This window comes from Thermobia domestica, chromosome 10, assembly GCF_964235325.1.
Source record: "Thermobia domestica chromosome 10, izTheDome1.hap1.1, whole genome shotgun sequence".
In the NCBI taxonomy this organism is placed as follows: domain Eukaryota; kingdom Metazoa; phylum Arthropoda; class Insecta; order Zygentoma; family Lepismatidae; genus Thermobia; species Thermobia domestica.
Genome location: NC_137463.1, coordinates 134,077,109 through 134,094,863, shown reverse-complemented (window position 1 = coordinate 134,094,863; position 17,755 = coordinate 134,077,109). Strand labels below are relative to the sequence as shown.

Here is a 17,755-nt window from a genome sequence, read left to right as displayed (position 1 = left end):
TCTCTTCAACTTTCTGCTATCGGACATAGTTTCAGATCTACAAGGTGCCGAAAGCGTGGGAAAATTATTTTCGGACGCCAATAATTCGGAAACTATCCAACATAAAGAGGGCGGGTAAAAAATTCACTGAAGAAGTCATACCTGCTCTATTGAATTTTGCATGTTTCACAACTCTGCCGTGCACGCGCAAGGGATTCCCCAAAGGAACGTAGGGAGTCTCGGATAATCTGCCAAATGAAACTTGGTCTAAATGGATATGAATTGATAGGCTTTCTACCAGGTAACAGTAATTCGTTTGTCTTAAGTCGATATCTGGAACAAATACAAAATGGCGGACACCTTTATACCCGTTGTGTGTGGTTGCATAATCGCCAGGTACGGATGTTGGCCAACAGTGACGTTCTGAGTATTGATTGTAGCGAATTTGTACCCAAATGTTCTAGAAAGACATCTGGAGTGTCGGTAGAGCATAACAGTTGAAGCAGGGTGATTCACGTGATTGGAAACACTTAACGAAAAATGTCCAGAAACGCACTCATACTCAGTAAACGTGAGTTCAAAGCGTCGGAAATGTAAGGATTAGCGTCAAGAACATGAAAGCCATTGCCAATTCACCAATAATATTCCTTCAAATCGATGCAATATGATGTGCACGGTTGCATACCAATAAGGATGCAACAACTGAGTCCAAGTTGAAATTGTTCAATGGCCTCAGTAAGAAACTGGGTAAACTAAATGAATGTCACTAGTGGGATCGCATCATCAATATTGAAATGTGGCAATATCTGTGTTGATATCAACATGTAGCTAATGAACAAATTTCAACATGTCCCACTACTGCCGGGACATCGTCCCACGTGGGAAAAATAGGAAAATAACTACAAGGGTCTTGAATCTGAGGCCGTGGGCTCAAAGTAGGATTGGAAAATGCAACCACGCGAGCAAAAGATTGCGCTCTAGCCCTGAGGTTGGAAGGAGCCTCACTTTCTCTGTATTGATTTCTTTGAGGAGTACCCACTTTGTTTGGCAAGCCCTCTTCTACAGCCTCCCGACATACTTGTGTGTTTCATTTTGTTACTCCTACTGCACAGTTGTAAACAACCAGAGCTTTAAGACGTTTCTTCCTATTTCTCATGTCATTTTATTTTCCATATGTATGGTGTTCCAGCTGTAGTGTTAAATATGCCAAATCGGTTCATTTTCGTCTTTGTCTTGGCATGTGCACTGTGTGTAAGATACGAATTTCTGGAGGTATTTTCATATATTTCGAGTACGTCATATGTCTCAGAAGACGTGGGACATGATACAAGTTTGTTATTTTCACACTCTATCAGAATTTGAACCATGCACTAAGAAATTTCTTTTCATATGTGTCGACTGTGGGACAATGTCCCAAACAAAGAGGGACATTGATACAATCGTGTTCTAGTTACGTTCAACCAAAAGGTGCACCAGATGTAATAGCAGAATGTACGTTATTTTCCTAGTTTTCGCACGTGAGATAGTGTCCCAGCAGTAGTGCGATATGTTGACATTTGTCCATTAGCTACATGTTGATATCAACACACACATTGGCCACATTTCAATATCGATGATGCGATCCCATTAGTGACATTCCTTTAGTTTGCCCAGTTTCTTACTGAGGCCATTGAACAATTTCAACTTGGACTCAGTTGTTGCATCCTTATTGGTATGCAACCGTGCACAGCATATTGCATCGATTTGAAGGAATATTATTGGTGAATTGGCAATGGCTTTCATGTTCTTGACGCTAATCCTGTACATTTCCGACGCTTTGAACTCACGTTTACTGAGTATGAGTGCATTTCTGGGCACTTTCGTTAAGTATTTCCACACATGTGAATCACCCTGCTTCATCTGTTATGCTCTACCGACACTCCAGATGTCTTTCTAGAGCATTTGAGTACAAATTCGCTACAATCAATACTCAGAACGTCACTGTTGGCCAACATCCGTACCTGGCGATTATGCAACCACACACTACGGGTATAAAGGTGTCCGCCATTTTGTATTTGTTCCAGATATCGACTTAAGACAAACGAATTATTGTTACCTGGTAGAAAGCCTATCAATTCATATCCATTTAGACCAAGTTTCATTTGGCAGATTATCCGGGACTCCCTACGTTCCTTTGGGGAATCCCTTGCGCGTGCACGGTAGGATTGTGAAACATGCAAAATTCAATAGAGCAGGTATGACTTCTTCAGTGAATTTTTTATCCGCCTTCTTTATGTTGAATAGTTTCCGAATTATTGGCGTCCGAAAGTCATTTTCCCACGCTTTCGGCATCTTGTAGATCTGAAACTATGTCCGATAGCAGAAAGTTGAAGAGAACTTTTTTTCTTATCTCAGTGGCAGGAGTCACCTCCCGAGAGTTGTAACACTTATTTTGCAACACCCGATATATATATATATATATATATATATATATATATATATATATATATAATATATGCGTTATTAGTAAATGCTTATTATCCATAATATCATTTTCAAGGGGGAGTCCCGAACTCTACTCTTACGTACGCCACTGTTTCTCTATATCTCAAGGTCTTACTATCATCATTGTGTCAAATTGGCTTCCCAGCTTAGTTTTTAGTTTCAAATATAAAATATATATTTATGTATCTATGTTTTACCAGTTACTTGTTTGGTATTTTCTGCTTTTGAAATATTCTTCGTTATGCAATTCGTTGTCCAATCCAGTGGTGACGTATGCTTGCGCGTTATAGGACAGCAGCACTCTCTCTGTTCTAATGATAATTTATTTTACTAAATTCGTTAATAATAGCACTATCTAATTCGGTAATAATAGTTCTGTATTTCCAATAATTTAAAAGTAAGTACTATTGATGAACACTAAAGTGCTGCAGTACGCAATCACGAACTCGATTGTTTAAAAATGTGTAGCATAAAAATTAATTTGAAGTTTTTTTTTTTTTTTTTTTTTTTTTTTTTTTTTTTTTTTTTTTTTTTTTTTTGTACAATGAGAAATGTGTCGAGGGCAGTTCTGCCGAACATTTCGGTACAGGAGGAAATTAGGTGCTAGGACTTTTTAGTGTGGGAAGAAAATTTTCAACTGGTTTATACCAACGGTAACTGTGTCATACCATCGTAAAAAAGTTAAAAACATACGTAACCATTCGGAGAGTATGATGTTAATCACACCACCACACAAAACGAATGACTTGGTGTACTTTTATTTCTACTAATTGCACAACAGGTACTATATTATAAGTCACAAGTACATCACACAAAACATAGAACTACAATAATTAATATCGCATAACGCAATGGACAATGCATAGATTATCAGTTGCAAGACAGAAAAACAGAAATACCACGTAAGACATAATACAATGATCAAATTAAAGTTATAAACCATATCTTTAAGATACGATATTGCGTCCCTGTTATTGTAGTTCTTAGCCATTCTTTTTCAAGCGGTCACCACATGATTTTTTCTTCTTGTGCCTTTCGTTTGTACCACAGTTCAACTGTTCTTACCGAACTTCATTCAGTGCGGTTTCACGGCGCGGCATATACATAAATCCCTACACAGAAAGGTGGCGTCTGAATGAAGCTGTCAGTGCTAGCTCTCCACTGCATTGTTTATCTTGTTTCGGCCCTGCAAAAAGGTGTCATAATAGTTCCAATAAACATACTGGAAAATGGGCTCTTCTTGGTTTCTTCAAATTGATCTACCAATGTAGATGTCCTCGAAATAGTCTACACATATTAAAGATCCTGAAACAGTGTAGCAGACAATTTCGTAATGTCTTGCCTCTTACAGGCAATAGGCACAAATAACGAATTTCGAAGATTTCAACTCCTATATCTGTATTCGATTTCGGTGCCATAACCAGGATCACTTAATAGAAACTGTTTTTCAGATTTGGTAAATCAATACTTCCAGAATTTCCGATTCTGTGAAATTTGAATGCTATGCTAGTTCCTTGTGTGCTTCTTGTCTCTTCCTTCGCAGACTCCTTTTTAAAGAATCATTTTTGGCAAATGTAAAGCCACTGCCACATCTTCAGCTTTAAGACATATCTCACTTATTCGCCGTGTGATCTACTGCGATGAACATATTTTTTTCTTTTCATGTCAGCATACAGAATGTTTGCTTTTATTGCCCCAGTATCCGGCTTGTGTGTAATTCACTAATTTGGTCACAAGAGAGTTAATGGTGTATGAGTTCTCTTCTTTTGCGTTGATCCTTTAAAACTTGTGCTTGTAGCTCCTATCGTTCCATTGTTTCTCAAACATGATATATGTAACCTTCCTTACCAAGTTTATCAACTTCCTTACCACCACGAGAACTATCCACAAATAATATCATTCTTCAAATGAATAACAAGAACTTATAGCCTACCTATTGTACAATTAGTATACCTTGGTTCTAGCACGGAATAACCAAGAAGTTTTTCTGCATCGAATTGTTTCTTTCTGATGAAAAATTGGTCTGCTACAACAATCGTAAAGAATCAGGACAGTGATTGGATCGTGATCAATGTCCAGAACAACTTTTTTTTTTTTTTAACCATCTTTTCACCCGTAGGTGTATTGTTGCCGGTATGATCATCTATAGTGGGGTTGAACAATAATGCCTTTCTTCAAGTCAAAATCATCTATGCAGATTGTTAGTGCTGAACTCCATGAAATACATTTTAAACTTGCCCGCAGGCATCCAGAAATGGTCAAGATATGGTGTCCTCATATTGTATAAGAATGTACACACACACACACATGTCGCACAAAGATGGTGCACATCCTTAATGAGTGATAGTATGAAACCCTTCTTCACCCACCGTATTCTTCTGATCTTTCTCCAGAACTCTTATCGACCACTAGTTTTACTTTCACTTTCTGAAATACACTCCACTTTTACCTTGTAATACTTTCAAGATGCACCCATGTGGACACTTCATATCTATCTTCTCTGTTTTTTAACTTTTTTACCACCTACTTCTTTCCCTTTCCATCTGATGAAGCGATAATGAGAGTGCACATAATAATTATATATATGGATGTGGTAGTCGCCGATAAATAAGGGAAGTAATTTAGATTTTGCCATGTGGTATAATTCTTCAACTGTTCATGTGTGCATTGTTTTGTTTTGATGCTATCTCAAAACTGCAATTCTAAGGAAGTCTTTTCTAAAACTAAAATTTTAATAATTTTGTTTACAGCCAATTCTATTTGGACAGCAGTGCTAACTGTGAGAGCACCAATATCACTAGATTATCAGCATATTGAGGAACTCTTCTGTCAAAAATCTGCGAAACCTGAAATTAAATCTGTACCTTGTTCTAAACAACAATCTGCAGTAGAGAATCTTCTAGATAGTAAGAGAAGTCTTGGTGTGAACATATTCCTAAAGCAATTCAAATGTAGTCAGGAGGAAATTGTGAACATGATAAAAGAAGGCCGAGCGGCAGATATTGGAGCTGAAAAGTTGCGAGGTCTCCTCAAGATTTTACCAGAACCAGAAGAGGTAGCTTTTAATAAACATTTTCTTGATTTTACCTTTATAATCGTTACTAGTAACATCTAATAATTAAATTCATATGCAAGTTAACTTGAGAAATCTTATTAAAATCTATATATATATATATATATATATATATATATATATATATATATATATATATATATATATATATATATGAAATGCCTGTTCCAGCTTAATTCTGGAACGCGTGGAGTAATTGCAACGAAACTTGGTATACATATAACTTACAACCTGGGAAAATAAAACACTGTGGGGGTAAGACACCGCAGATCGATTGTAAGCACCTGTAGTTCTATTGTATGACAGAGGCTTATCTTTGTTCACTGCTAGTTTTTACTTGAAGAATATAAGAAAACGTTCTATATACTGGTGGAAGCACATAGCTTTGAAAAGTGAACGAGGCGTTTATTTGAATAAGATTATATAAATGATTCAAGCATATTCTATTTTGTTCCGAACCAGGCTATTATACAACATAGAAATAGCTACAGCATCGTTTAATTTCTCGTTTCGTATAGTGATATGGATTATGGATATCAAATGATAAATTACATGTAATTTTTACCCCTAAATCTGTACATGTGGTAATTTCTTCCATTATGTCACTACCAAGAGTATATATATATATATATATATATATATAATCTCAATGCACATTTTTTAATATTGATAAGTTTATTTTCTACACTCCATTTATATACTAAATCAAGATCTAGAAGTTCTGTCATCTCTGTAATACATTTTATTTCTTTATTTAATTTTACATCGTCTGCATAAACAAGGTATTCGGAAGGTTTCATTGAGAATTGTAAGTTAATATACAATAGAAAACAATAATAGACCTAGGTTTGATCTTGAGGTACTCCCAAGGTAGATACATATCTTGGTGATTTTAATTATTGGTATTGGATGTAAGATTTTCTTCCGCATATGTAAGATTTAGTTAAATTTTAAAATGTCGGTGTTAATCCATATGATAATGGTTTATTTAAAAGCATACTATGTTTTATTTTGTCAAAGGCTTCACTAAAATCCAAGTAAATCGTATGTGTACTAGTTCTGTTTAAGAATGAAGTGTATATATATATATATATATATATATATATATATATAATATATCTTGTACCAAATTAATTAAGTTTATAGTTGTAGATCGAACAGGGTAAAATCCATATTGATTGACATCTATAAAGCATTTTATATGATTAAAAATTCTCCAAAGGATATTTTCAAAACCATAACCGGGGTGTGAATAACAGCAATTGGTCTGTAATTTTCAATACTACACGTATCACCCGTCTTAAATATTGGAGAAATTTGTGTTATTTTTCAATCTGCAGAACATACGTGACTTTCTGGGTATTATAAGATTAAAGACTGTACATAATGGATGTATTATGACATAAGAGCATGCTTTTAGTAAACATGGAGGTATTCCATCTAGACTACATGAACATACCGGTTTCAGTTTCTTATAGCAGTTATATGCTCAGCACCAGCAGTTAGATCTAATGACAACGAATTTCATGATAACGAAGAAATATTTTCGTCGTATGTATGTTGTACCGAGTTATCTGCGTATACAGATCTAGCAAATCCTTCCGCTATATCACTCGTAGTTTGAAGGGGAATGTCGTAGAACTTCATTGAGTACCTTACAGTACGATTTACTTTTTGTTGTTAAAGAAATTCCAAAACTATTTTGGGTCGGATTTTTATTTCCGACTAATTGGTGATTTTTATTTCCTTCCCCATAAAAGAACGTAAAATTTCCTGAATTCATAGTTCTATTTCCTTCCCACCTAACTTCCTAAACTCCTACTAGGCCCAGCCTGTATTTCTCTAACTCATTCGTTACTGATTTTAATGTGCCTGCCCGATAGAGACTTCTAATATTCCATGTTTCAAACCTCATATATATATATATATATATATATATATATATATATATATATATATATATATATATATATATATTTTTTTTTTTTTTTTTACTCTGTGATCGTGCTAAATTATCAGACCTGGTCCGAGGCTTCTGTAAATGTTTCTGAACAAGTGACTTTTTTTTTTTTTTTTTCAGTATGAGGTTGTTAGCCTCATTCAAACCCCCAAGCTGGAGGACCACTCATTGTTGTCTGTCCGCGACTGCTTATTCAGTATACTCGCAGCTAACCTTTATATCTAGAGACCTTCTCCTCGATCCGCAACCTGAGGACACGCCATGCCGTGGTGACAAGAACCCACATTACACGGGTCATATCTAGAGGTCTATAAGTAGAACTAAGTTAAAATCTTCAAAGACTAGTATGTTATGATGTTGAAAATCCAAATGCGACTCTCTCTCTCTCTCTCCCCCCATATATATCCCCATGGTTAGCTGCGAATATACTGAATAAGCAGTCGCGGACAGACAACAAGGAGTGGTCCTCCAGCTTGGGGGTTTGAATGATATAAATAGATAGACAAATAATAGATAGATGATATATATATTAATAGATAGATAAACATATGCTTATCAATGGTAGAAGGAGGTGTTTACAGTATAGTATGATCCGGTTTTACACTTTGTCAATCAACTTGGAATCTTATTTACCCCTTATTGCAACCACCACACCCACCATGTTTTTTCATTTCTATCACATTCATGTACTTTCTAATTATCAAATAATTCACTATTATAAAAATTACCGTGCAACCAAGTTTCGATAAGGACAATTACATCAACATTATTGCGTAATATATTCAAATAAAATTCCAGACTCTTTGTATTCAAACCCCTGACATTTTGGAACTAAAGAAGTAAATTTTTAACCTGTATAGCATCCGTTAGGTTGTATCTAGATTGTTAACATCCATGAGAGTTCTCAAAACATTCATGTGCCTATCTTCCTTTCTTTTTCTCAATTTTATATTCCTAAATAATCAACCAATACGTAAGCATAATATTTGCCCGCTTTATCTTCCTAGCTTGACAAAAGATACTTTTTCTGCGAGACATCGGCAATTGACTACATAAATCATCTGACTATACATATAACCTAAATGTACTGTTTTTAAATTTCCTTTTACTTTTTTTTGTTTTATAAATATTTATTTATCTGTCTTGCAAATCATACGTAATACCGCTATCAGTGCCAAAGAATGAATCAGTTAATCTGTGGCAAGCTTCGATCATTTTATCAGTAACAGTTATATCTAACGCTCACATCACAGACACAGTGTCTAATACACTTTCAATATTTTGTTTTTTAATTCCATAAATTTCTGGTGTGCTACGTCTATTATATTGATCAGCGTCATCTAGTCGCAGTTCTAGGTTTGCGATTTTTTTTTTTTTTATGTCACATTTTATCGTTTCAATTGTTCTGTAGTGGCTAAACAAATCTGTACTGTTTCAGCTTGTTTTCTAATTAACTTTACGTTCTCATCTGAACATTTATGCGCCAGATCTAATGAATTTTCAAGGCCCCATTCAATTTCAATATTAGATTCTTTTCTAGATATGATACTTTCTGTTTTTAACTCCTGTAACAACTTACACATCAGAAATAATTGGTAGTCGTGTCTCTGGTAAAGAAGCATATTCTAAATGCAAGCTGCATCGTCTTGTCGGATCACATGATTTACAACATCAGGATTGTTTCACTAATTTCGTAAATTCTAAATCTATTTCTTCCAATTTAGCATATTTGAGACGACATAACCTCAAACAGTTCGAGCATTGTAATTTAAAGGCAGTTTCCTGCCTTATAATAGTCATAACATTTAATGGAGGAACTCATCTGATTCGATGTATTGAAAATAAAAACCGCAACAGTGGCACAGACTAGTGCCCAACTTGCAGATCAATGTGGGTTGATATATTTCTTACTGTGTTGAACATATTTACCAAATTCACTTAGATAGATAATAATATTTTTCCATAATTTGTTGGAAGCACAAGAACCGCGTTCATAACCACACATCACTGTTGCTTGTCTGTCCCTTTGTACAGAAAAATAATTAAAAAATATATTTTGATAAAATGTGAAAATATGTTTTATACAAATGTATAAAGCAAATATATTACTCTATTATGCTTTCTTTACTAGTAATAGGTTAACATTGAATGCTTTTATACTCTTACAGTAGTTATTGTCGTTGTCAAATACCTACTTTTGTTAATATGTTTCTATTCACTCATCTTTAATAATATAAATATTATAAAGAATAAACTATTTACATCATATACTACTTATGCACCTTCTGTAATAAGATTCATTTCGTTCTTGAAGGACAACAAATAAATAAATCCTGTTAGTTGAGAGAATAGTGTCACATAATTTTGATATGGCACTGATCTCCAATGAATCGAAATTAGTTTTATTAGATCATATGGCTTTACAATCAAAGATAGCAGCCAGGGCCTAGAGCTGAATGGTATTCATCGGATTGTGGTATAAAGGTTATTGGGCCAATTGACACTTCAAAACGATTCGAGTTCTCTGCTTTAGCACTCATTTATTACGTTCATGGACGTCGCCATACTTGAACCATAGTTGCCAGCTTTGTTTTCTTTCTTACACTAACTTACAATACAAAAGAGCTATTCGTAATACACAGTATAGATAACTACTAGTACAAAAATTATAACAACAATTACTTCTCTAACACTCCCCCTTAATTGTACATTTTAATTTTCTTTTTCTTTTCAAACTTGTTTACTCCAAATTTAAACACTTTCAGAATTTTTGAAACGTATTTTTGCCCAAAGCTTTAGTAAAAATTTCTGCAATCTGGGTTTCAGTACTTGTATTCTTCACTTGAATTTTACCCTCTTGTATCTTTTTCTCTTGCAAAATGATACGTAATGTCTTCATGTTTAAGTCTCTTGTAGTGTTCTGGATTACTGGTGACTTGGATTGCAGACTGGTTAACTTCATAAAGTATTATTGGGGATTTTATTTTTACTTGTAAGTCACTTAGAATTCCTTGTAACCAACACACTTCTTTTGCAGCATTACTCAGGGATAGTATTCAGCTTCAGTAGATGATAATGCCACTGAATTTCGTTTCCTGGACATCCATAAAATAACACAATTATTCAACTTGAACACAAAGCCTGTTGTTGATTTTCGGTCTGTTATGTCTCCTGCCCAGTCAGCATCTACATAACCTTCCAAAACAAGAGGCTGGCTACCACTTTTGTACACTAAACCTAAATTTAAAGTACCTTTGACATCTCTTAATACCCTCTTAATTGATTTACACAACATTTCGTTTGCACAGTGTTGATATCGGCTGAGAAGACTAACAGCGGTACACAAATCTGGTCGTGACCCTTGAACAGCATACATCAGGCACCTGATTGCTTGTCTACACTTCACTTCAACTTCCTTGTTGCTTTCATTTCCTTCCGATTCAGCAAATTTCCAGTTTGGTTCTAAAGGTGTTTTGATTGGTTTACAATCTTTCATTCCAAATGTTCTTAATACTGTCTTCAAATATGTTGATTGGCTCAGCTTAATTACACCATTCTTCTTATCACGTTGAATTCTTATGCCCAAATAATTCTGCACATTCTCCATTTCAGTCATCTTAAATTTGGCATTCAGTTCAGTTTTCAGATTTCTCAATTCTTTTTCACTTGACTATTATAATCAAATCGTCTACATGACAGAGTACATACAGCTTTTCTTTCTTGTTGCATTTGGTGTATAGTCAACAATCATATTTTGACCTATTGAAACAAAGAGAGATCATGAAATCATTGAATGTTTCATTCCAGAATCTGGGTGATGCTTTCAAACCATAAATTGACTTCATTTTGAGCAACTTATCTTTTCCCAAACCGGACAATCCTTGTGGAATTTCCATGTATATTTCACCTTTAATATATCCATTTAAGAATGTGTTCTTTACATCCATTTGACATATTTCAAGATTTTCGTGAACCGCAATGGCTATCAATATTCTAAATGTTGTTAACTTGGCTACCGGAGAATGTATCTCTGAATAATCACGTATTTCTTGTGTTTGCTTGAAACCTCTTGCCACTAACGTTGTTTTATACTTTTTGTCTACACCACTGTCACTTTCTTTCACTCTAAATACCCATTTTGAGTTCACAATATTATATTTTTTTTGCTTCTGATTTATCTACTACAGTCCACGTTTCATTTTGTTTCAAAGCGTCCAGCTCACTTTCAATGGCTTCTTTCCTTCTTTTTGCGTTTTCATCAATCATGGCCTCCTCATACGTATTCGGTACCTTTTGATCACTTTCACTTAGCAGTACAAAATCATCAAATCTTGCTGGTTCCCTTATTTGATTTCTGTCTCTCAACACTGGTCCTTTTGATTCCTCTTGAATCTCATTATTTTCTGCATCTGACGAGTCTTCATTTCCTGAGTCACTAAAGATCTCATCTGTTTCCAGGGGTTGAAAGCGAGTCGTTTCTTCTAACTCTTCATTCTCCTTCTCTTGAAATCTGATTTTACTCCACTTTTTGTCTTCTCGATCTGACTGCACTTCACAAGTCTGATTATTAAAAATCGCATCTCTTGCAATCTCAACATTTTTTGTTTTAGGAAAGTATATACGGTAACCCTTATAATGTAAGTCATATCCAACGAAAATTCCTTTTTCACTTTTTTCATCCCTCTTTGCTCTCTTGCTCTTGGATGTGTGTATCCAGGCTTCAGTTCCGAAAACACTAAAACGAGACAAGTCCTTTACTGATATTTTTTTATTGAACCATACTTCAGCTGGTGTCTTTCCCGTTTCCTATGAAGTTCTTGTTATATTTAAAATATACACAGCAGCATTTACAGCTTCAGCCCACAGTTCCTTATTTAGGGATTTTGGATAAAACATTGTTCTCGCTGACTTCACAATAGTGCGCATCTCTCTTTCCGCCTTACAATTTTGCTCGGGTGTATAAGCTGCACTTCTTTGGTGAATTATTCCACGCGAGGCTAAAATTTGTTTTACTTCACGGTACACAAATTCTAACCCATTATCTGTTCTTAAAATCTTTACCTTTTGTCCAGATTCATTTTCAATTTTGTTCAGAAAAGGTACTAAAAATTGTTTTTACTTGATTCTTACTTTTAAGAAATTACACTGTTCGATAGTGGGATAGATCATCTTTGAACAGAAGAAAATATCTTGAACCACCAAGAGATTCCTCTTTCATTGGTCCACACAAATCTGCATGAACTATTTCCCCCACCCTTGTTGTGATTGTTTCACTTTTGGTGAAGGGCATCTATGCTGTTTTCCTTTTACACATGCTTCACAAAAATAATCTACATCACAAAACTCAACCCCACACTTGTTTTAAAATTTTAACCACCTGTTTGTCATTCTGGTGACCTATCTGCAATATTTCCTTTTTATTTACACCTTGACCTGCATTCAATATTCAAAACTGATACCCTTTACTTGAAACTGCATTTTAAACAGATTTCCACATCTTATTGCAATGCAACACACTTTGTCCTCTTTTTCAAATTTACATAACTTGTCATCAGAGATCAACTTAAACCCCTTATCTAAAACTGAAGACACAGATACTAGGTTTAGTTTCAAACTTGGAACAAAAAGCACATTTTCGATGGTTGAATCAACCCAGTTGCTTCCATTAAAAGCATTCACTTTTACAGTTCCTTTCCCAACTGCTAATATTGATGTGCCATCTCCGATTTTAACTTCCTTTGTCTTGTCAAGTTCTTTGAAATCCACAAACAGACTTCTATTTCAGCACATATGGTCAGTTGCCCCACTGTCACAAAACCAATCTTGGTTATTAACCACTTCACTGCAAAACGCGTTGCTGATAAAGGCATTTGAATTTTTTTCCTTTTCTTGTTTTTCCTTTTCATGTCTCAGCTTACAACCTTTGATTACATGATTTGGTTTTTTGCAATAATAACAAACACGTTTTTCTTTGGACTTTTCTGTTCTGTTTTGTTTTGGGGACACTATTTTTTAAAATGTCCAAAACGATTATACCCATCACACCTTGTACCTTTGGAGTTATTTTCTGCTTTCTTCTCTTGATTCACTTTCCCCACAAAAGCACTACTCGCACCAGTATTTGAAGCAGCAGTTGACTTACAGAGTTCCTCTTCAATTGACAAACGTGAAATTAGCTCATTCACAGTTTATCTGACGGCACAGACTCCCAAGCAGATACAAAATACCTGTACTCTTCTGGTAGTGACATCAAGATTTTTGTTATTAGCATGTTGTCAAACATTTTCGCCCGTTGCTTTTATTCTCATAACTCTCATAACTATTTCTTGCAGTCTTGACACGAAATCGGCAATATTTTCGTTCACACATTTTGCACTGAAGAACTGTTGCTGGAGAAGGTGTAAACTCACTTCCGATTGTCTTTCATATACGGCAAGCAATTTGGTCCACATTTCATGTGCACTGGTACAGCTTAAAAGATGAGTTATTACATTCTCTTCAACTGACGTAACTAAAAGTTCTTGTGCTTTGTTACCTTTCTTCAATCATTCACAAAGTTCCTTCTGGTACGCTTCTTCATTGCCTGTATTCACCGGTTTCACTTCTTCCCCTTGCACTATATTAAGGTAGTCTTTTGCTCTTATAATAACAATAGTTTAAAATTTCCATGTATTCCAGTTCTCTTGTCCTTTCAGTCTAAGTTTTAATACACTTTCCATGGCTCTTTACTTCCTTTCCTTGCGATGACAACCGACAGTTCAAGGAAAAACGAACACGAGTCACGAACCCGCGCGGCAACAAGCAGCAACACAAAGTTTACTTGGTCGGTACACCACGAAAACGGGAACTACCGATTTCCATTTCTTTTCTTACTAAACGATGACTGGGCCCATAACCTATAAAGGTTATGGGGCCAATCGACACGTAATCCGTTTCAATCAAAACGATTTGGGTTATCTGCTTTAGCACTCGTTTATTACGTTCATGGACGTCGCCATACTTGAACCATAGTTGCCAGCCTTGTATTCTTTCTTACACTAACTTAAATACAAAAGAGCTATTCGCAATACACAGTATAAATAACTACTAGTACAAAAATTATAATAACAATTACTTCTCTAACATATAGCATATGATGATATAAATATGATAGGGATAATAGGAGAATAATACAAAGAAATGCCAGAGGTCGTATTAAACACTTGCAGAGACATGGGTTTGGAAGTAAGTGCAGAGAAAATTAATTACCTGGAAGTTCGCCAGGATCATAATACTGCATTCAAATATCTAGGATTAATATTAACAGGTCAAAAATAAATTCACAATGAAATTAAATATCAACTGAAAGCAGGAAATTCGTGTTGTTATTCAATTCAAAATCTTTTGTCGTCGCGAATTCTGTCAAGGAATTTGAAGCTTAATATATATAAAATGATGATTATACCTCTTGTGCTGTGTGGTTGTGAAACATGGTTGCTTATTCTGAGGGAAGAACGAAGAATGAAAGTATTTGAAAATAAAATCATGAGACGAATATTCAGACCCAAGAGCTATGGGAAATGGCGGAAACTTCATATTTACACCGTTTACCAAACATTATTAGAGTCATGAAGTTTAGGTGGACAGATCCTGTAGCTAGAACGGAAAAAGATTAGGAACGCTTTCAAAGTTTTAACTGGGAATCCAATCGGAAAACGACCATTAGGAAGACCTAGACACAAATGAGAGGACAATATTAAGATGGATCTCTCAGAAATAGGAATGCGAAGTAGAAACTGGATCCAATTGGTTAGGGATAGAAGTCAATGGAGAGCTTTTCTGAACACAGCATTGAACCTCCGGGATCCATAGGCCATAGTTAGTTTTATTCCTTCATAATGCCGAAAAGAGAGTATGTCCTTATATATATATATATTTAAAAAATCTAAGTACTCCTTTATAATACTATGTACTTATAATGAAAAGTGTTCTTATTATTCAAGTTCTTTTAAAAAAAGGAAGAAGAAAAGAACCCTACTTTTTAAGTTTTTAATTCGAAAGAAGTGAACTAAATATTGTATTTACCTGATTTTAAAGGAAGATTGAAAGCATACAAATAAATTGTTGAGTTTAGAAATTGACATATTTCATTGGCACATAGATGTAACTTGAATACATCAGGTTACAGGAAATAAGTGTTCAATAATGGGACCATAATAAGAATGAGAAAAAGAGAGAGAGAGAGAGAGAGAGAGACTGAGAGACTGACTGACTCTGGAAGAAGAAGAGATAGAAGATGAAGAAACGAGAACGCAAATCGTATACAGTAGCACTAGCATTTCGCATGATTTTAGACATGCTCAAAGGAGAAATTTCTATTTTTGATTCTGTCCTCAACTCTTACTTTGCGTATTAAAATTGTGTTTCAGTGATCCAGAAAACAGCCATCTCAACATTAATAATGGATGCAACATAAAAGCTTTTCATCTCTTTTTCTTTGTTTTTTAGTTATATTTCTTCTGTCATCTGTTTCTGTTGAGGATGCCACCCACAGTTATGATGAAATATTCATTGTAAAAAGTGTTTTTCTCTGTAATGAGACACTTAGCAAAATATAATTAACAATATATGTATATTCTTTCTTTAGATTGAATTGGTAAAATCATTTCCTGGAGATCCCAGTAAACTTGGAACTGCTGAAAGATTCTACTTATTGCTGTCACGAGTACCAGGATATTCACTAAGAGTACAAGGGATGGTGGAGGTAAATACATTGTAATGAGTTGTGTATTTATTTGCAGGTTCATTGCTATATACTTTCGCAAGTTGAATGTTTCTACATGAAACAATCCTCTTTCAAAGTTTTATGATTTATTTTCATTAATATTATAAAGGAAGTCAAATAATTTTATGTGAATTCTTATATTCTGTTTTGGTTAGTAAACATTTCTTCTGTTGGAAGAATATTCTTGCCTAATAGAAAATACAGAACTTGCAGAATAATATAAAATATGCTTTTTATTTCTGGAAATAAAAATCTATTGGCTTTTCTTCTCAGATGAAATAACTAAATAGAAAAATTTTGGTGTCAACCAGTGGCGGACCCCCCCCCCCTTCAGAAGGGGAAACTTTCTTATTTTATATATATAAATAAAACCTATCCCAGAGTTTGGACCTCTTAAAGGTAGCTCTAAGTAGCAGTATTCCAACCCCCCTTCCCCTAGAAGTCCGTCCTGGATTCGCCCCTGATGTGAACTTTAATTATTGTTTCAAATTTGTAACATGGAAACCTGTGAAGAATGAAACACATTTTAAACCTTCCAGAAAGAAGAGTTCTTCCCGATTGTAAAGGAGTTGAAACCCCAATTAAAAGCAGTTCTTCAGACCTGTGAAGACTTGGTTAATAATTCTGCACTAAAAGAATTTCTGGCGTTAGTTCTACAGCTGGGAAACTTCTTAAATGCTGTAAGTATTGATTCTTCTTTTTTTGTTAATCTTCTTACTGTGTTTGAAGTTCAGACATATAGCATGAATTCTTTTTCAGCATTTTCTTTATAAAACTTATTCATTCCTCTGTTTTAATTACGAAATCGTCAGTACTTTTTAAAGCATCAAACGCATATTTTCAAAACTGTTGCTTCGCAAGAATGACAGTAGGGGAGGACAATAGCTCAGTGGCAGAGCGCTTACCTCTGGTGCGTGGGATCCCTGATTTGATCCCTGCGAAGTAAGTTGGTGATGGACAGCATCGTATCCGTGGGTTTTCTCAGGGTAGCGGGACTCCTGTTTCTCCCACATCCTTATTCCACCATTATTCCCAGTCATTCACTTGCTGTAATCATCGTCTCCCTTAGCCCAAAGGCCATAATTGTGGGACATTAAACTGAAAGATTTCATTTAATTTTGTTTCATTTTCAGGAATGGCAGTAGCCTTTTACTAACTATTTTTTGTTCCGTACATGTTCGGAATTTGATTGCAAAACATTTCTCTCCTCCTTCTAGTTGGTGTATTGTTTTCTTGATTAATCTTTATTGTACCATATCACATAAGCATGGCTTGATCAACACATTAACATTTATTTAATGTGGTACGAGATCTCATGTTTGAGTCTCATACTACTATTATGTGCAATCATTAAAAAATGATAGGAGTAACAAATTACATTGCAGTAGCACAGGAGATTCTGGTTCGATTGTGGGTGAGTTCTCATGTAATTCGGATTCCACGGTAAGTTTGTCTCACATAGCCTTAGTGCTGAGAGACTACGTTACACTCCAAA

The 17,755-nt window shown here is 35.0% G+C and overlaps 1 protein-coding gene across 6 annotated transcripts in view; it reads left to right on the top strand.

Moving 5' to 3' along the window:
* Positions 1–17,755, top strand: part of LOC145662721 (inverted formin-2-like) — a 435,970-nt gene that overhangs the window by 406,720 nt on the left and 11,495 nt on the right. For all 6 annotated transcript variants that reach the window (XM_081728580.1, XM_081728579.1, XM_081728583.1 and 3 more), the window contains 3 exons: positions 5,214–5,518; positions 16,123–16,239; positions 16,800–16,940. In XM_081728580.1, the coding sequence (XP_081584706.1) occupies positions 5,214–5,518; positions 16,123–16,239; positions 16,800–16,940 (563 nt within the window). The remainder of the gene's footprint in view (positions 1–5,213; positions 5,519–16,122; positions 16,240–16,799; positions 16,941–17,755) is intronic.